This window comes from Notolepis coatsorum (genome assembly GCF_963971535.1).
Source record: "Notolepis coatsorum genome assembly, chromosome: 10".
In the NCBI taxonomy this organism is placed as follows: Eukaryota; Metazoa; Chordata; class Actinopteri; order Aulopiformes; family Paralepididae; genus Notolepis; species Notolepis coatsorum.
In genome coordinates this window covers 60,244,925-60,265,559 of record NC_140174.1, presented here as the reverse complement: position 1 = coordinate 60,265,559, position 20,635 = coordinate 60,244,925, and the positions used below count along the sequence as shown (strand labels likewise).

Here is a 20,635-nt window from a genome sequence, read left to right as displayed (position 1 = left end):
TAAACTTAAACCTTAAACGCCTCGAGGGAGTTTCGAACCCGGGTCTCCCACACCACGGGCAACAGCACAGACCGCTATACCAAGAAGTGAACTCACTGCTTTGTAACGTGTCTATGTGTCTTTTGAGGGTGATAGTGAGTTTAACCCATAGCACCGCTACTCGCCCCAGTCACTTCACAACATCGGAAGTCCATCGTGACTGCGCTTCACTGTACCATCCGTTACACTATACACTTGCAGAGACACAACTATTGATTGATATTGCCATTCCATGACCTCCGTGTGATTCTGTTTGTCTTTCTCACAGGTGGATTTTGGTTTTGCCAAAAGGATCGGCTTCGGTAAGAAGACGTGGACGTTCTGCGGGACGCCGGAGTACGTGGCTCCGGAGATCATCCTCAACAAAGGACACGACATCTCAGCAGATTACTGGTCTCTGGGCATCCTCATGTATGAGCTGCTCACCGGGAGGTGAGGACCCTGCGGAATACAACATAATAGCAAAGTAGAAGAAGAGCAGGGAAGAGAATAGAATAGAATAGAAAAATAAATTAGACAATCCCTTGAATCTAGCGGCTGAAATAGATCAAGAGCCCTTCCTTTGTCTGATATATTGTCTGTCTCTGTCTCTCTCTCTCTCTCTCTCTCTCTCTCTCTCTCTCTCTCTCTCTCTCTCTCTCTCTCTCTCTCTCTCTCTCTCTCTCTCTCTCCTAGTCCTCCATTCTCAGGCCCAGACCCTATGAAGACGTACAACATTATTCTGAGGGGTATCGACATGATCGAGTTCCCAAAGAAAATCACCAAAAATGCTGCCAATCTCATTAAGAAACTATGCAGGTAGGAGGAGGTACAGTGCCCTGGTGGCTCTCTCCCTCTTTTTCTTTCTCTCCCTCTTTTTTATCTCTCTCCCTCGCTTTCTCTCCCTCTCTTTATCTCCCTCTTTTTTATCTCTCTCTCTCTCTCTCTCCTCTTTTTCCCTCTCTCTCTCTCTCTCTCTCTCTCTCTCTCTCTCTCTCTCTCTCTCTCTCTCTCTCTCTCTCTCTCTCTCTCTCTCTCTCTCTCTCTCTCTCTCTCTCTCTCTTTTCCATCTCCCCATCTATTTTTCTCTTCTACTGCCTTGCATGAATCCCGTAAGCGACATCTTTAAACAATATAAACTAAAGAACAAGAGATTGCCCTGAATGTACAAACTGATAATGAATGACAGTTCGTTGAAGTTCAGTGAAGTCACAATTTTGACGGTAGATTTGATGTCTCTCAACAGAGACAGTCCGTCAGAAAGACTGGGAAATCTGAAAAACGGAGTGAAAGACATCCAGAAGCACAAGTAAGTCCATGAAGGTAGAGTTGTTATGTTCTTCAGAATGACGAACAGCAGATCAAAGACTGAATTAGTGAAACCTGTCTGGTAACAATGTTGTTGTTGTCTATCTGTGCCTTACTTGTTCTGTCTCTTTTCTCATCTTTCTCTCTCTCTCTCTCTCTCTCTCTCTCTCTCTCTCTCTCTCTCTCTCTCTCTCTCTCTCTCTCTCTCTCTCTCTCTCTCTCTCTCTCTCTCTCTCTCTCTCTAGGTGGTTTGAAGGATTTAACTGGGAAGGTTTGAGAAAAGGAACCCTGACGCCTCCCATCATCCCTGATGTGAGTAAACACACACACACACACAACAAACACACACACACACACACACACACACACACACACACACACACACACACACACACACACACACACACACACACACACACACACACACACACATAACAACATTCCACTTTAGTTAGTTCATATTTTGAATTAGCCACTGTGCCCAAGAAATCAGTGGATTCAAAAGAATTAGCCGGTATCATTTCTCAACAGTCAAAGGTTTTTAGAAGAGAGAAACTACCAAAGTGCTGATGCAAAGTGGCCACAGCAATCATTTACGATGAGCCCCTGTAATCAAAGGTGTTGTGAATGTGTGTGGTTGAGCAATAGAGTGATTATTTTGATTCCTTACATTAAGTTTAGACTTTTTTTTTCCTAATATAATTTATTTTCTTCTATGCTCTCCTGCTCCAGGTCTCTTCTCCAACAGACACCAGTAACTTTGACAGTTTCCCAGAAGACAACGATGACCCTCCACCTGATGACAACACCGGCTGGGACAATGACTTTTAAGACAAATCAACAGCCGAACATCTTCCCTCTTGCCCTCATTCCAAAGCCTGAAAGACACACACACACACACACACACACACACACACACACACACACACACACACACACACACACACACACACACACACACACACACACAGAAGGTTGGCCTGGACAGAACCCCCCCCTCGCCTGGCAAGATCTCTTAGTCGGATGGAGGATTTATTTTTCAAAAACAGCCACTAGTCGTTGGCCTGATTATTACAAAGTCTGAGTAAGCCTTGGGCTCAGTTTGGTTTCTGTAGGTCTTGGTTTCGGCCAGAGAAGATCCCTCAATTGGTGAGATTTCTTGATGGGATATTGACTGTAAGAGTCTATACCTTTTACCTAGTGAATGCCTTTTTCCAAACCATGGTTACCAAGCAACGTGAGCACAAGTCTTTACAGTATGGCTGTGGCCCCATTGGGTGATGTGGACGGGTAGGGTAAAATGATTTTGCATCACAAACTGGATCAAATTGAACCCATTTGAAGAAGGACAGAGAAAGGCTGTTGCGAAACGACAACCAATGTGGGATAATTAGGACATCAAGTGAAGGCAAAGGACAGAGGGACAGCCTATCGCCCCCCCTGTTGTCAGTCTCCAGTGAAAAGCATCCCCTGTTTGACGTTCTTTGAAGGCACCAGAACCCTAAAACGGCCAACTCCTGCCATCTGTATCCTAAGACCTTACATCAGACTCTAGTCAGGAGGAAAAGAACAACCTGGCTACTGGGCACCATACACGCTTTCACTCTGCACCATTTGTATCCCCTGTTGAATTAACCTGATGCATTCTAGGAGGGACCCAAATGGTTCTGGATGGGAGCTACCGTAAGACACCAGGTGAAAGTAGCCTGCCCACCAGTATCTCAACAGACACTGTGTCGTTTTCCTCCAGTGATAACTATGGGTGGGACACTGACTTTTGATAACAGCCCAGTAAACGGATGACCACCCTGACTAAAACCCTTCTAAAACTAGCTGCCATGGCGAATCGGTTTGGGGGAAATTGCCTGAATCCTATTTTGAGTGACGGTTGCTTCGGCAACTGCACAGCAACACGACGTGACGGTGCATGGCAGAAATCGCCTAAAAATACACCCTGCATGCGCTTTCATCACAAGTGTTGGACTCCTTCAGCGGGACAAAGTGAACCTCTACCCTTCCACCCCAAGCCTCTTGTGACCCAGGGCCTCGTCAGTCCTCATGACACCATCAGCAGTTAGTCACTCCCCACCCCCACCCAGTCATTCCATACTGTTTACTGTCCAATGGAACTCAAATGCCAAAAGTATTGCGACCGATGATGATGATGATGATGATGATGATGATGATGATGATGATGATGATGATGATGATGATGATGATGATGACGACAATCGTTGAAATCCTGGGTCTGAGTTCACGTGATGAGGGGGAGATCAGAAAGCCTGGTCAGCCTCCAAGTCCAAGTTACATACTACTACTGCCATCTGAGGAGGGAGCCCAGACAGACAGACAGTCAGACAAATAGACTGACAAGCAGGCAAACGAATTGATAGACAGACAGTCAATGGTGGGTTCAGTTTGGAGTCACCAAGATGCCTTCACATTTCAGCCCATCTTCAGTCTCTCTCTCTCTCTCTCTCTCTCTCTCTCTCTCTCTCTCTCTCTCTCTCTCTCTCTCTCTCTCTCTCTCTCTCTCTCTCCATCCATAGAGAATCATACACATTGGGGATGGGTGACTTTATCGCTTTGTTTCAGCCTCTCTCTTACGCGCACAGTATACTGCTGTGGCTGGGATTTTATCGATAAAGAAAAGGAAAGAAAAAACATTTTGTCAATGATTTCATGACAATAAAAGAAAGAAGCAAGAAGGAAAGATTCAAAGAAAGAAAGAAAGAAAGAAAGAAAGAAAGAAAGAAAGAAAGAAAGAAAGAAAGAAAGAAAGAAAGAAAGAAAGAAAGAAAGAAAGAAAGAAAGAAAGAAAGAAAGAAAGAAAGAAAGAAAGAAAGAAAGAAAGAAAGAAAGAAAGAAAGAAAGAAAGAAAGAAAGAAAGAAAGAAAGAAAGAAAGAAAGAAAGAAAGAAAGAAAGAAAGAAAGAAAGAAAGAAAGAAAGAAAGAAAGAAAGAAAGAAAGAGAAACAAAGAAACTGTGACTCTTCTGTGTTGCATCATCCTCACCCAGAGAATATTTGTAATTATTATTTATCAACATTTTCAATTTTAAACGTTCCTTTGTATTATACTTAACATTTTCAATTGTACGCTTATATGATTGCTATACATAAAGATGTTGATTATTTATTGTATGTATTGAGTATACGTTCTGCATATGTTTGCACACATACATAATAAGCACACTCCATTTGCACATAATGCATATACATACTTAATTTCCAAAGACACACACACAGTACAAACACTATAACAACTTACTTCATTCAATGAAAGCCGTTTCTCTCTGTGTTCGTTTTTCAAGACGTTTTGAGGATATTTCATAATTCATAATACGTTAATTTAAAGGTTTTTTGTCATGATTTCAAGGGTTAATTTAAATGGAACTTTCCTCTTTATCCCACTGCTCCAAATGATGAGTCTCCTCATGTGTTGCTGTGTTGTCATGGCAACACGCAGGGCAACTTTCTGAGACAGTGGAGAAGACCAATATCGCCTTCCAACACCAACTGGGACAAATCGAACACAGTGGGCTGCGATGAGCAGATGCATCATGAGAAAATACCTTTTGTTATAGCTGTTGGGGAAATGGCCCAACTACATCAGTCCAATCAGAACAGTTGATTTTGGTCCCTTATTGTTTTCAATTTACATGCTTATTGGGGGATGTCATTCGTAAACACAATGTCCAGTTTCAGGGCTATGCGGATGACACTCAGCTCTATGTCCCACTTAGGCCTGGTGAGGCATGTAACTTGGTCTGTGTAATGTCGTGTCTTGCTGACATTAAGTGCCAGATGTCTCAGAACTTCCTCCATCTTAATGAAGCAAAATCCAAGGTTCTTCTATTTGGCCCCCCAAATCAGCTCCCTGCAGTCTGTTCACCAGTGTTAAATCTGCTGCCCGTAATCTGGGGGTGATTTTTGACCCTAATCACTTTTGATGGCCAAGTAATTAGAGTTGTACAATCTTGTTTTCTCCAGCTGAGGAACATCGCTAAAATGAGGTCCTTCATATCTTTTACAGACCTTGAAAATGTCATCCATGCTTTTATTTCTTCATGTTTAGATTACTGTAACTCTGGGCGGCTAAGTGGCGCAGTGGGCAAGGCGCTCACCACTAACGCAGGAGATGCTGGGTTCGAGCCCAGCTCTCTGCGTTGCTACCAGCTTGGCTGGTCGTTCATACTAACACAATTGGCAGTGTTAGGGGTGGGAAAGCTGGTGGGTGGGGATTGAACGTTGTGGACGGCGACTTCTACAGGTCGGTTGGTGCGCCTGTACAGCAGAATCAGGAAGTATCGGGGGCAGCGTGAGCCTCCCACGCGTTACTCCTCGCCACTGAGAGATTGCGCTGTTCAGGTGAAAATATGCGACAGCTGCCTCCTTGTGTATCGGAGGGGACACGTGATGCAAGGCTTGGTCCTCACTGCAGTTGACCAGTGGGAGGCATAGTCTAGCAACGTTCGAGACAGGGGAGGGGAGAATTGAAGGGAGAATTGGCGAGGCGAAATTGGGATGGGAGAAAGATTTAAAAATAAGGAGAAAAAGTGGATAAAAAAAATAAAGATTACTGTAACTCTCTATACTCAGGGCTGAGTCAGAAAGCCACTTCCCGCCTCCAGCTGGTACAACATGCTGCTGCTAGACTTTGAACTAACTCTAGGAGGCGAGACCATGTTACAGTTACACCCACCCCTGCCTCTCTTCACTGGTTGCCTGTAGTTTTTAGAGTTGATTTTAAGATTTAGCTGAAGACTTTTCAAGCTTTACAAGGTCATGCGCAGAGTTACATTTCAGCCCTGCTATAGTCCCCTATACCTTATCACCAAAGGTGACCGCCGACGAGGCTTCTGCTGGCCCCTCAGTTGTGGAACTCCCTGCCTGAGAATGTCAGACTAGCAAAATCAGCGACATCTTTTAAGTCTCTTCTCAAAACTCACTTTTATGTAGGCTTTTTCATAGTAGTTCTATTTTCCCATTTGCTCTTATTTTATGGCGTTGTTTGTTAGTGCTCTTTATTGTATTCTGTTACAATGTTTTTTTTGTAATTTTTAACTATGTTTTATTCTGTTCTGTGAAGCACTTTGCAACCCTGTTGGTAAAAAGTGCTATAGAAATAAAGTGTATTTATTACATGCTGTGTTTCTCCTGCCATTGGATAGCCTAGAAGAGCTAACGCCATGCCTAAAAATGTCATCCTTTTTATTATTATTTATTAAAAAATGTGTATTATTACTTTTTGTTTCAAATTGTCTCAACGCTGTTTCAGAGCCGTTTTCAGCCTGGGGTACATGCCTCAAATAAAGTGTACTTTATGCCCTTTGTGAGGTAGCAAATACTGTTTTCATTTTCACCACTAGAGGGCAAAGTGGCACCATAGCAGAGTGGGCATTCTCATTCTCTGTGGACATAAACCATTGTGCCATTATGGACATATGACATTCAGTTAACTGCCAAACTCTCTCACTGCTTTTACAGACGCACAAAGGTTCGGGACTCCTGTTCACAAAGCTTCCCAGAGTAGGATTACTGATCTGGGGTCAGTGACCAGGAACACTTAAGTCCTTATGACCTTATTCAAACTAACAGGACTGGAGCTGACTCTAGATCAGTACTCCAACTTTTTGAGAGGCTTTGTGAATAATGGACCCTGATGGACCCAGGGTCTTGCTTTTGTATAGAGAATCCAATTTTCCCCTGGCTGTCTAAACTGAGGGAAACCACATGGAATCAGATATAGTACAAAATCTGATCACCTATTCCTGTGTGAACACAGCCGCTGGCACATGGAGAGAAGTACAATCAGATTCAGGAAAAGGTATAAAACCTGCAACCATAACTCCTTTTATCATTAATTCTTTTAATATTAAAAAGGTGTGAGTATAACATTGCCGGTTCTAAATTCTTCCATTTGGATTCCTCTCAAGCCAACACCTAATTACTAGTTCTAAAATACAATCCAGATCCATTCTGAACCTCCTGTAGTGATTGAAATATGTCATGTTCATATCCACTGGTATCGAACGTGTGCATGTGTAAGGGGCCCTGCCCCTCTACCTGGGTGTTGGGTGAGTTGACATGATATAGTACAGTTTATGTCAGTGATGGAGCTCTTAGTTATAGGTTATGCCTTGTCATGACAAAAGTTTGCTGCTTTTCTGAACTGCTGACTTTCTGAATTGATTGAATTGAAAATGGATTGACCTCACCCCTGCTGGAAACTATTAGATCTATCTATTCTTTACTGGAATACAAGATTATTTTGTATTTATTGTCGGACCAGAGAGTAAATAATCGTGTGTGTGTGTGTATATATAAATTCTTAGTGCTGATATTTTCGTGGTGGTACAGTATGTATGTGTAATGAAGTAGGTTTGGGTGTCATTGTTTTATTTCAATATATTGGTCACTGAGATGGTTTTAAATATTTGAATTGCTTCCTTCTGTGTTGGTTGTTGTTACGTTATTATTGTCATGCATGGTTTTCTATACAGTGGTTGCCATTGTAGAAGTACCCCCCCACCCCAACCCCCAACACCATACAGCAATGCAGCAAACATGTAAAAGATGGGACAGCGACCCTTTCCTTAACACATACAGCACATACCTATTATGAGCATACTCATAAAACAGTTTAACATATTATACAGCAAGTATGGTTCTTAATACTTAGAATAGCTCATATTTACCGCCGTAATAACAAGACAAAGGTAGACCCATGACCCACCATCCCACCTCATACCATGGTCAGCAATGACTAGTGCCTTAATGGATGGCAAAATGTCTCCTGTGTTACAGGGAAAGTTGACATTTAAACAGAATCTGAGTCTTGTTTTTTCTGCCAGGCACGTGTCACATTAATGCATGGGGGGGGGGGGGGGGGGCTTGAAAGCTTCAAAAGTCTACATTTCCCCTTCATGTACCCTAGAAATGGCCAACTGAAACCTGTAGAGGCTTAAGATTTCCAATCATTCGGGATGAGGACTGTAGAGACTCAACCAGTTACAATTACGTTGGATGAGCGTGTAATTTAGTGATTGAGTCCAGGCCGGCACGACTATATAAACTCATCCACTCAATTGCATGCTTACTCCACATGGTTGTACATAGTTGAGTCTATGAATTTCCATTATTCCAAATTATATATAAAAAGGAATAATAATAAAAACATAGTTCATGCGCCGGTGTAGAAATGTTTTGCCACAATATAACACGTGCCATGTAAAGAAAGATTAAAGAGTACACATTTTTAAATGTCAACGTTTCCCCATTTAAAGATATCTGGATCCAGTTTTCCAGAAGCATCTTTGCAATAAAACCATCTGATGCTAACAGAGTTGAAGTAAGGTCATGTCAAACACAATCCTCCGATGGAAAGGCTACCCTTCTGTCTGTCTAATACTGGCGTGTGTGTATTTGATTTGGTTGGATTCATAGTGGTGTGGTATTCAATGGTAGCAAACACAGGACCTGTTTGAGACAGGAGAGACAGCAGCCCTGCCTGAAGCCTGGCCAGGTGGGGGGTTCCATGGCCAGGTGGGGGTTCCCCTTTGGCTGACCGGTAGATCTGTTCCCCTTTTGGCTGACCGGTAGCCTTCCCATTTGGGATACCCAGGGTCAAATCCAGGTGTGTTACTGTGTGGTGCCGTGACCCAGACGAGTCAAAGGAGGGTGTGGCAGTGTAACCCTATACCTGAAGCCTTGTAAACCCATCTCGGTTGGTTCTATCGGCAGACGGGTAGATGTACTTCCCATGCGGTAGAAGCAGGTTCTAATCCAGGTGTTGAACAGGCCGCACGCACCCTCACTTATTGCCAAAAGGAAAGGCCACTTTAATTTAGTATTAGCAACAGTAACAGTGTATTGCACTACTATTACTACTACTGTTAACTGTTAACTGTTACCCGTTATTGCACAAATTTATTGTTACCTGCTACCTGTTATTGCACAATTTTATTGCACACATTTTTTTGTATTGGATTCTATTATATGTTGTACCAATTGCACATCGTTGCGGGCAAGACCACCCGCATTTCATTGTATATCCGTATGCCGTGACAAATAAAACTCTTGACTTGACTTGACTTGACTTGAACATTAGTTTAATGGTGACTCTAAGCACAACACTAGTGTTTCATGAAAGGTCTTGATACATCTTGGAAGTAAAAAGGAAGAGCAATCAAACGCATTAACCTGATGCACCACCAGATGGTTCAGAACCATCTGAGGAGTCGTCCTTGGAAACTGTTGTTGGCACTTTAAAAAAAAATACTTGGCAGGTGATTGGATGAACCATCCATTCAAGATTCAAGAATTGTTTATTGTCATGTGCACAGTTAAACAGACAGTTTGCTATACAATGAAAATCTTACTTTGCATCACAGGCTAACTTCAACCAATCAGATCAACAAACCATATGACGTAGTAGGAGAGCGCTGAAGAGGAAGCTAGCTATGTAACTAATTAGCATGTTGGTAAAAGTTAGACGTATAATACCAAATACCAAAAAAACATGTGATTCAAAGAAGACAGCAAGCGTCCCACCTAAACCACGCTAGTAGCTGCCAGTAGTTCCTCAAAGGACGCTGATTGGTCTGAACCACTGTGGTTCGGCCACAAGTGCATATAGCTTGCCTGACTAGATGGATTCTTGCGTGCTCTCGCTAATCCAGCTGCCTCGCAAGGTAACAAATGCATGGCAGTAGTACAAAAGAGTGGTCTCAAGCCACGCATTTAAATAAAAATCTGAATGAATCTTTCATGGTTGATAATGTTCCTTCCTACTTCAGGAAATGAACATTTTACTGTAGCTACCCGTCCACTGACCAAACGGGTTCATCACTCGTTGACCAAGCCACAAAGTCAAAAACTGATAATATCTTCCAAAATCAATGATCACAAACAAAGACAAATGTATTTCCATTTCAGGTTAGGGTAGTGTGAGGTCTCCAGGGAGGTTCAGGTGGCTATAATATATATATTATGATTAAGATGGCTTTAAGTTTATAAAAGATTTTTTAGATGAAAAGTTGCTACTTTGCAGCTTGGCCAAGATGAATGACCATCCGAGACTTAATCACCAACTTCATGTGACGTAGTTCGACTGTCAGTTAGACAGATGGGTTTAGTGCTGAAGTGCTTTATGGCAAATCAAGTCCAGGATGATATATTTTGTGTGTGATACCAATGCTGCATGCATGACAAGGTGAAACAAAACTTAAAACTGTTATTTCTCTCACCTCTGCTGCTTTTCTATGGTCCAGCTGTTTCTATATAGAACGCCTTTTTCTTACAATAAAGTCTAACTTTCAATCAAAGTTTTCCTGGTACTTATTTTAGATTTTTACGTCTAAATTACACAGGCTATGGTGTAGAATGAGATTAATTGAGACATGCTCATTATACATTGATACATGCTCTTTATACATTGAGACATGCTCTTTATACATTGAGACGTGCTCTTTATACATTGAGACATGCTCTTTATACATTACATGCTCTTTATACATTGAGACGTGCTCTTCATACATTGAGACGTGCTCTTTATACATTGAGACGTGCTCGACGTGCTCTTTATACATTGAGATGTGCTCTTTATACATTGAGACGTGCTCTTTATACATTGAGACGTGCTCTTTATACATTGAGATGTGCTCTTTATACATTGAGACGTGCTCTTTATACATTGAGACATGCTCTTTATACATTGAGACGTTTTTACATTGCCTAAACCTCACCAACTAAATTCAAACCACTGCTGCAACTTAACCTAAATTACATTGTGTTAATGTTTGTATTTTTAACTTATCCGTACTGTGATGAACATGAAATGTAACGCTTTTGTACATGTTAAGACATGTTAAAACAATGACACCAGCTTGTGGCTGCCTTTGATAACCACTGATTCCCCAGTGTGTGTGTGTGTGTGTGTGTGTGTGTGTGTGTGTGTGTGTGTGTGTGTGTGTGTGTGTGTGTGTGTGTGTGTGTGCGTGTGTGTGTGTGTGTATGTGTGTGTGTGTGTGTGTGTGTGTGTGTGTGTGTGTGTGTGTGTGTGTGCGTGTGCGTGCGCGTGTGTGTGTGTGTGTGTGCATGAGAGCACGTGGGTTTGTGTGAGTGTGTGTATTACATGCTAACTACTCTGTTATTGCTGCCTTTGATAATTGCTGAGTGCTTTGTCCCTACAGTGAGTGTGTGTGTGTGTGTGTGTGTGTGTGTGTGTGTGTGTGTGTGTGTGTGTGTGTGTGTGTGTGTGTGGGTGGGTGGGTGTGTGTGTGTGTGTGTGTGTGTGTGTGTGTGTGGAGGGGGGGGGGGGGTGGTAGAGGGAGGGGGTCAGGCTGAAGAACACTTGACACTCCAGAGGGGGCAAAACCTTATCAGCCCCAAAACCAAATAGCATATTGCCTTTATTCCCCCCCTATCTCACTAATAACACTGATAGTGTAGTAGGCCTTATCTATTCAAGACTTTTTGTATATTGATTATCACTTATAGGCCTACTTTAAAGAGAGAGAGAGAGAGAGAGAGAGAGAGAGAGAGAGAGAGAGAGAGAGAGAGAGAGAGAGAGAGAGAGAGAGAGAGAGAGAGAGAGAGAGAGAGAGAGAGAGAGAGAGAGAGAGAGGGGGGGGGGGGGGTGTTGAGCATGAAGTGTAATGGTAAGGGCCGGAGGTAAGGGATTATTTTTGAGGGTGAGGAGAGATGACATCCCTTCTTTGCTAATACATAGCTACATCCCATTGAGGGGAAATGTTGAGAGAAGAGTATTCGTCATGCATAGCGACATCATCCATGCTAACTCACACACCCCCTTAGGGAAGGTTTGAGATAAGAGGATGGATTATGCTTCCAACATAATTCTTCATTTGTGACTTGTTTTGTCTCCCTAAATGTTTACTGTTTACTGTGAGCGATTTGTAGTGCCAAATTTCCCTTGGGATGAATACAATATTTCTATTCTATTCAATAATTATGTTTGTTAACACATAAATTCCCTTTCATTTCAAAAGAATACAATTATTTCTTCCCCGAGTATGAAGTCACCACTGTGGCTGGTAAGTCCTATCAGTTCACCCCGTGGCTGCTTTGGGGTGAAGCCAACCTATGTTGTTCAGTCTCTTCTGTTCTAAAAACGACATGCGGATGAAGAAGTTCAGTTGGCGAGTGCAATTCTGGATCCACTACCCACTGTGACTGCTTGGGTTAAAACATAATATGTATATTATGTCGTTCTTTCATAACCCCCTGACACACACACACACACACACACACACACGCACGCACGCACGCACGCACGCACGCATGCACGCACACACACACATGAAAAGTAGGAACCCCTTTCTTAACTTTGAACAATTTAAAATCACGAGAGACTCACTCTGTGATATATATATAAATAATAATAATAATAATCAAACTTTATTTGTATAGGACCTAGAAATTGCAGCTCAAAGTGCTTCACAACAGAAAAAAGACAAGCATAAAATGAACACATAAAGTGCAGACATAAAATCACAGTTTTTCACATTAGGATCTAACATCCACCTTGTTTATGGTTTGATTCAGTTTTAAAAATAGACAATAATAAAAAGAGTAAGATAGAATAGACAGAGTAAAATAGTGCAATAGTGCAGTGCAATAAGTAGTATCACAAAAAGTGCAGACATATAAAATCACTGTTTTTTTTATAGTGCAATAAAATAGGTCTGGATTATGTTTAACAGTTTAAAGTCGTCTTTACCTTCTCTGTTTGGTATGGACAGTTTAAAACCTGACAGTCTTCCCTCCTGTTTGATACCCACGTTGACCCTTTGAACCTCCCACTCAGGGCAAACCTCCCTCTCAGGGCGCAGTTCCCTCTCTCAGGGCTCAGTTCTAGGCCTGGGTCCTACACGTTTTAAAGCCTGACAGTCTTTCTTGTTTGATACCCACACGGTTTAATACCTGACTAATAGACAGAGTAAAATAGTGTAGTACAATAAAATAGTAGAATAGAATAGACAGTAAAAGTATGCAACAGTGCAGTGCAATAAAAATAAGGTAAAATAGAAGTGCAATAAAATAGAATGGACAGAGTAAAATTGTGCTACAGAAAACTTTTAAATGTTTTATTTCTTTGAATCCTATATTCGGGACTACCGTAATTGTCTCTAATTAAGGATGTCTTTAGAGCCTATATCTCTCACTGTTTCTTACATTTGAGTAAACCACCCACTAAAGGATTACCTGGAGCTGGAGCGCTGAACTCAATGAATTAGCAGGGTGTCTATTTTAAAGCCCAATTAACTGTGTTTGGGAGAATGCCTGGACAAGCACAAAAGATCTGTCTAACACTTTGGCTGGATTAACAAAGAGACAGAAAATCTCATTTTAAGTGAAGATCTGATATTTTCATAGGTGGCAGTATAACTGGATGACATACCTTTAACATAACCTATAGAGGTCAATGGATCGAGGGTTGAATGCTCCAAGCACTGGAATATACACAAACGTCTTAGATACTTAAGTAAATTCAATAACAACTACTTCTCTACTTTTACTTAAATAGAATTTGAATGGAGGACTTTTACTTTTACCAGAGTAGGTACTTATTCATCTGGGTATTTCTACTTTTACTTAAGTCAAGGAACTGTGTACTTCTTCCACCATACATGCCTTTCAGCGGCATGGTGGTGTAGTGGTTAACACTGTCGCCTCACAGCAAGAAGGTCCAGGGTTCGATTCCCGCTTGGGGACCGGGTTTCCATGATGCCAGGTACCCAGGCGGGGTATCTCCCAGGCCTTTCTGTGTGGAGTTTGCATGTTCTCCCCGTGCTCGCAAGGGTTTCCCCCCCCGATAAGATAAACCCAATGGAAAAACATGCACAACAACAGATCGCTAACGCTGTGGCGTCCTAGACGAAGACGGACAGGAGCACTTGGATTGGTCCCCGGGGCGCGGCTCACGTTGACGCCCTATCTGCTCCCGGCTGCCCATGGGGAGAAGGACAACGGGATGGGAAAAGTGCAGAGAGACATTTCATCAGCGACTCAGTGCATGTGTGTGTGTGTGTGTTCCTGTGGGTCGCCCATCTCGCATGTGTGTGTTAAAACTGCATGACAAATAAAGACTTCTAGTCTAACAATTATTATATTTCACCATATAGTATGGTAATTTATGTATAGGCTACAAGGGCCAGCACCATGGTCAAATGTAACCATCAAACTACCATGATACCTTTTTGTAAGGGTCAAATCTGGCGCACATGGTCAAAAGTAACTTACTGTAAAGGCCTGATCTTCTCTTGGCTGTCATAGGATGCACATGGAAACTAATGTACCCTGTCTTCTGTCACCAAGCAGTTTGATTTTAGCAGACTTTGGGCATGACAGCAGACCAAGCAGGTTTACAATACATTTTCCCAGTTACATCATCTGTTTCTCAATAATAATTTGGGGAGCCATTTGAATCCTCCCATGGCTCAATTTCGGTCCCGACCCAGTCCCCATGGAAGAAAGAAAACCCAGATTAGAACTGCCAGTTTCAACCTCCCTTTTGATCTACCGTTCATCAAAGGGCCTTTTTTAACACCGACGCTGTTTTACACCACGCTGTACAATTAAAACAAAGGCGCAAACACCAAAGCACGGGGATGAATGTGAGCTGATTGAGAGCTAATGAAGTGTGCAGAAGGTTTGTCTTGCTATAGTGTCCCATTGTAACCAGCGAACTCTGTTGGCGACATCAAAGGCGCACTGTGTGCTTTAGGGAATGCATGGGCTCAGCCCGAGCACAGTGTTGTTTGGCAGACAGAGAGGTAGGAAACGGTTAATTCGTTAGAGTAGACTGGTGGATGAGGAGTTCACTTCCCATTACAGTATTTGTGTTGGTTGTTTGTATTTCGGCTAGTTTATTTGAAGTGATTAACTTTTTTTTTTTTACATTCTTGAACTCCATTACCAACAAAGGATAATGTAGTCATGACTTTGTAATTAGCTAACCTATATAATTTCGGATTAGCCTATCTGATCATAAAGCTCTTTAGTGGTCTTAGGTTTGGACTGTAAATTAATGTCGCTCATCTTCGTTCGATGGCTTCGTGGGGTGTAATGTGTGCGTATTACAGAGCAGGGGAAGGGAAAACGCTTCTAATTGTTTTACAAGCCGCTGATAAAGACTAGAGAAGGCGACTCTGATGTGAATTCCGCATTGCTCTGGGTGACAATCAAGCCTTATTTACTTTTAAAAAGCCACTTATCCACGCCTCAATGGGTCATTTATTGGGTCAACTCTGCACCTTGCTACGGTATATTTGCATATTTGGGAGCCCTTTGATCCCCATCGCCTTGCCCTAATCACCAAGTGTATTTCAAATCCCCCGCTACCATTACAATTAGGGATCAAACGGTACTAATGGGTGTATCAATAGGCTGAATGATTATCCATTAAGAAAGACTAAAGGACTGTCTGAGGGATAACAACTGCTATCTGGTTGTCACAATCTCTGTAGATTCAAATCCTCGTCTTGCAGAAAAGCTTCAAAAGCCAACCTGATTGGGGAACATTGTGTCGATGTTTTCCTCTTTGAGTCTATAAATATATATATATTTTAAATCCTAAATTATATATCTAGAATAGCCTATCTAGGGCTATCAATGGCCCATAATAATCATTGTCAGTCGTTTTTATCGTCTCATTTATTTATAAGCAATTCATGAATACGTGTGCATACATATAGTTTTAATGTGCATAAACCTGCAGGCGCCCAATCTATCCACTGCGTAAACATTCAAAGATGCGTCTGTTGCGCACCAACAAACCGTTGCCATCTTCATACGACCATGGAGGAATTATACCAGTTCAAATGATTCCACATCGAAAGAAGATGGGTAGAGTTTGTTTTGACCCACAGGGCTGTCGGAGTGGGGCGTTTGATCTCCACCCCCGGAGTTCCTGGTTGATAATTGTACACAAACACTGCGGGGCGTTTGGGTTGGGTTGGAACTGTCCGGTGGATCACCAGCACAGTGTGTGTGTGTGTGTGTGTGTACGCGCGGCGCGCACGCGTGTGACGGGGGGGGGGGGGCGGTCGTGCGTGCGTGCGTAAAAGCGCGCGACCGTGCTAGCCTATACCTGCTGCGTCATGTGTCCATTCCCTTTGAAATGTCATCCCCCTTTTTAACACACATGACTGGCGGGGGCGGGAATGCAAACAAGTCCACATGGTATAAAATGAGCGACAGGTATTCGATTCAGTCACAGCAAGTCGGTAGTCTGGGAAATCGATAGAATTCAAGTAGACTATACATTTTTGGACGACATCGCATTCCCGCACGCTTTGTGGAAATTATCTCAACATCTGTCTCATCATTTTTTTCATCAACTCCACGTTTTTCACCAGTACATCCCCAGATTCCAGAATTTCTTTACCACCAAATATTTGTTTTTTTCCCTTAAATTTTCGCCACTTTTCACTTTGTTGCAGGCAGCGTGCCAATCTATCTGAACTTCAAAATATACAATTTTCTGTCAGATGAAAATGCTACCCTTTTTGTTTTTCCCCATCGTGACGTACATGTGCGTCTTCGGTTTCTTCTGTTCTGGTTCGGTGATTGTGAACTCCAATGCCATCAAGAACCTACCTAACGGTCCCGGGACACCGAACCATGGCGGCGGGTACACGGTCAGCACGACCCAGAACGAGTTCAGCATATTGGACAGCGGCAATCAGAATCTGGCTATAGATCCCATTCAGGTAAAGCTATTAGTGTCTTTTGGTTCATAGTTCAAAATCCGGTGATAAAGCCTGTTTAGGTAACGTTATGTAGAGCACCTGACATATTATCATGCCTTAATTAAGCACCAATACAATTTTGTATTATAATGTTATTATAGGTTCAGATAATTGTCATATTTGGTGGTTACATATCCCATGGATACAAGTGATAAGTCATCACATTGGTGTTGGCTATAAATTGGTCATAATAACGTCATATTACATGAATTGTATTGCTTCCTCTTTGAAGTGTGTACAGTGCATAATTTCCTTAGTGTTCAAGAATAATTTGCAATGTGTTTTTGTATGAATAGCCTATTATTATAGCCTATATTAGCCCCTTTCGTGACTGTGATGCAAGCCCTGCATCACAGTCACGAACGGGGCTAAGCCATTATAGATTCTTAGGATTTGGGCCAGAAGGCACGGCTTGACAGACACATTATAATACTAATAATAATACCCCGCCGTCTCTCTTTAGTCTCTAGTCTGTCACGTGGACGCAGAGTGTGGAGATAACGGGTTCTGTTTTGCTCCCCGGCGCGCCTGCCTCCCGTGCAAACGACGCAGGAAGAGGTGCGCTCGCGACGCGATGTGTTGCCTCGGTAGCCAGTGCAGCAACGGTAAGTTCGAGCTTTATTTCAAGTTGATCTGTGTTTTTGTTTATCTTAAATTGAAAAGAAAAACAATTATCACAATTGTGTCATAACTAGGCTACTTGCTCTATCGTTTTCTAAATGTGATGTTTAGAATAATTTCATATGCACAAGTTCTGACCGACCAGCATGTTGGCAGCAATATAACACTGGATTACTATTGAAAATCCAAGCTCAGCAGTTTTCACACAGGGTTATTATATTGCCATTTGGTGCACATGTACTCAACAGGCCTTAAAGTAGAATAGTGAATTAGCTACTTCTTTAATCATAGACATCTCAATCAATAACTTTAGTCTATTTCCCAAAGCATGAAGATTAGGAAACAAGACTCTAATCTCTGCACCATCAGCGCCCATTTACACATGAGAGGCTACATTTGTGGCCTTATTTGTTGGAGTCTTGGTTCTCTGGTTTCTATAGCTTTGTGGAATGAGTTGCTCATGTTAAGACATTTAATTGAGCTGTTAAGGATCATACAAGTCACATTTTCTCTGTACTGTGTAAATTCAGCTCAGGTGGTTCAAAACACTGTTGCATCAACGTGTATGTGTGTGTGTACGTGCATGTGTGCGTGAGTGAGTGCATATGTGCGTGTGTGTGTGTCTTCTGTTGGCTTCTCTTTGAAGACAAACAAGGACGTGTTAGTTTGGCTGTCATCACACTAGATGAAGGAACGGGTGTAATTTTGAACGCACTGACATGATGTTTGATCTCTTTCTCTCTGCTTTGTGTGTGTCTCTGTCCCTCCGTCTATGTCCCTCCGTCTCTCTCTCTTTACATCTCTTCTGTTTGTCTCCCTCTGTCTTTGGTCTTGTCTGTCTGTCTCTTTCTGCCTCCCTGCCCCCCCTTCTCTCACCTTCTCCCTTTTATTTTGTCTTCCTCTCTCTTTAGGAGTATGTCTGCCTGTGGAATCTGACATCATTCAGCAGTTTGCAGTAGAGGAGACAACCCCCACTGTTAGCATCAGCAGCAGTAGTGATGCTGATCCTAAAAAGCATGTGGAGAACACCACAGCAGAGCTGGAGCCACACACAACTGCCACACAGGACCTGACATTCTCACCAAGAGGTACGGGACAGGAGGACACACACTTTTTACAAAGAGATTGTTTGATAGCATTTTTGCTTCATTAGAAAGTACCTGTTCCCATGCGTGGATTAACAACGGGGCAAACCGGGCAAATTCCCTGGGGCTCTGGAGCCCTGGAGCATCAGGGGCCCCAGAGACCACCAAAGGCCCAGAAAGACCCAGGATTTTTGTGTAAATGAATTGCATCATTTCACTAATTGAAAGGTGCTCAAGCACACTGTTTAACACACAGGGGCGCCAGTCAGATTTCCTTTTCTTTTTCTTCTTGGGGGCGTATGCCCCTGGACCCCCTCCCCCAGTTATGTTTGTTCCCTGAGGGACAGGGGCCCCCCAGTGGCATAATCCGGCCATACTTGTGGATGTTATAGTGGTTTAAGACCCCTGCCTCTGGACTCACATTTACCCCTGCTGGCTTGGGCTTGAGTTTCGCCAGTTGCTTCTCTGCTATGTCTCCTGTACATTGTCTCTGCCTCAACTTTCCCACTGTATCAATATGTAGCACAGATACTAGAGTGGACTACTTAGACAAATAAATAATAGGAATTCAGTTTCAGTGGCTGGGTAGTGTAGAGGTGTAAGCAATTCCCGACAGCGGTAGCCTACTTCCTGCTTGGTCAGTCGTCCCTATGAACACAATTAGCAGTGTTCGTGGGTGGAAAGCCGGTGGTGTTTGAGTTCTGGTCGTCGGTCCACCTGTCCCTAGGAACAGGAACCCAACCTGAGCATGACATAAGGGCAAAATGGCTGCCATGCGAATATAACCCCCAGAGGGAATGTGTCTTTTTTCCCCACAAATCCTTCTGGGACCCACATGTACGCCTTGCACCCGAAATGCCAGAATGAACCCTGTGGCCTTATGTTTACAGGACAGTCTCAGTAACCACCAGGCGAATCTGTCCTCCATTTTGGAGAAATTGCGGCCCTGTAGCTCAGTGGCAAGGCTATGAGTTTGATTCCCACAATGGGGCCACCCATGCAAAAAGATGCAAGTGGCATCTATGTTATCTGAAATAGTCTCACGAACCTCCTCTCTGTTCACTTCAGGTCTCGAAGGGGAGAGTTGCCTGAGGTCCTCCGACTGCTCCGAGGGTTTGTGCTGCGCTCGACACTTCTGGTCCAAGATCTGTAAGCCGGTCTTGAGGGAGGGCCAGGTCTGCACCAAACACAGGAAGAAAGGAGCCGTCGGCCTGGAGATCTTTCAGAGGTGCGACTGTGGAGAGGGGCTGGCATGTCGGACGCAGAGGGGAGACCACACCATGAGCAAGGCAGTGAGGAGCCTGCACACATGCCAACCACACTGAGGGAGCTCGCTCCACGCGCGGCGGTAACACTTTTCTAAAGGCACACTTGTAGAAGTATTATAAGGATATCGGAGGAGTGATGATATAGAGCGTGTTGGGAAAGTCCAGGTAAGTGGACCCCCGGGAAATGGTTGTAGTTATACTCATCTAGCAGGTTTAAAAAAAAATTACATGGGTTTGCATTTTTTGTGCAGTGATTTCTGAATGTTAAATATACATTCAAATGAACTGTAGCTTAAAGGAACATGCCAACATTATAGGAAATACTTACCGTCTCCTCCAGAGTCAGACAAGAAGATGAATACGCATTTCCCATAATGTTGGCATGTTCCTTTTAACCTTTCATTCGGAATCGCAGCATGAAGTATACAACCCCTCCTCGTTTTTTAACAACAGCCTGTCGGATGACTACAACCACCATGGGATTCAAACGGTTTGCATTTCAAGATAACAAATACGTCTATGGGAAAACCCACGTTCAACAAGTCTCTTCTCGGGTAT

The 20,635-nt window shown here is 42.9% G+C and overlaps 2 protein-coding genes across 2 annotated transcripts in view; both read left to right on the top strand.

The window, feature by feature from the left end:
• LOC311236196 (cGMP-dependent protein kinase 1) overlaps positions 1-2,157 on the top strand; it is a gene marked incomplete at its 3' end in the record, with an annotated part of 5,497 nt that extends 3,340 nt beyond the window's left edge. The window contains exons 4-8 of the mRNA XM_084323835.1: positions 308-471; positions 715-837; positions 1,265-1,327; positions 1,572-1,638; positions 2,059-2,157. Coding sequence (XP_084179961.1) covers positions 308-471; positions 715-837; positions 1,265-1,327; positions 1,572-1,638; positions 2,059-2,157 — 516 coding nt within the window. The remainder of the gene's footprint in view (positions 1-307; positions 472-714; positions 838-1,264; positions 1,328-1,571; positions 1,639-2,058) is intronic.
• A 14,727-nt stretch (positions 2,158-16,884) lies between these two features.
• Positions 16,885-20,134, top strand: dkk1b (dickkopf WNT signaling pathway inhibitor 1b; the record flags this gene model as incomplete). The annotated part of the gene is made up of 4 exons (XM_084323052.1): positions 16,885-17,064; positions 17,567-17,708; positions 18,636-18,812; positions 19,878-20,134. 4 exons carry the CDS (start codon positions 16,885-16,887, stop codon positions 20,132-20,134), a joined length of 756 nt encoding a protein of 251 aa, XP_084179178.1.
• Between the last annotated feature and the right edge of the window lie 501 nt (positions 20,135-20,635).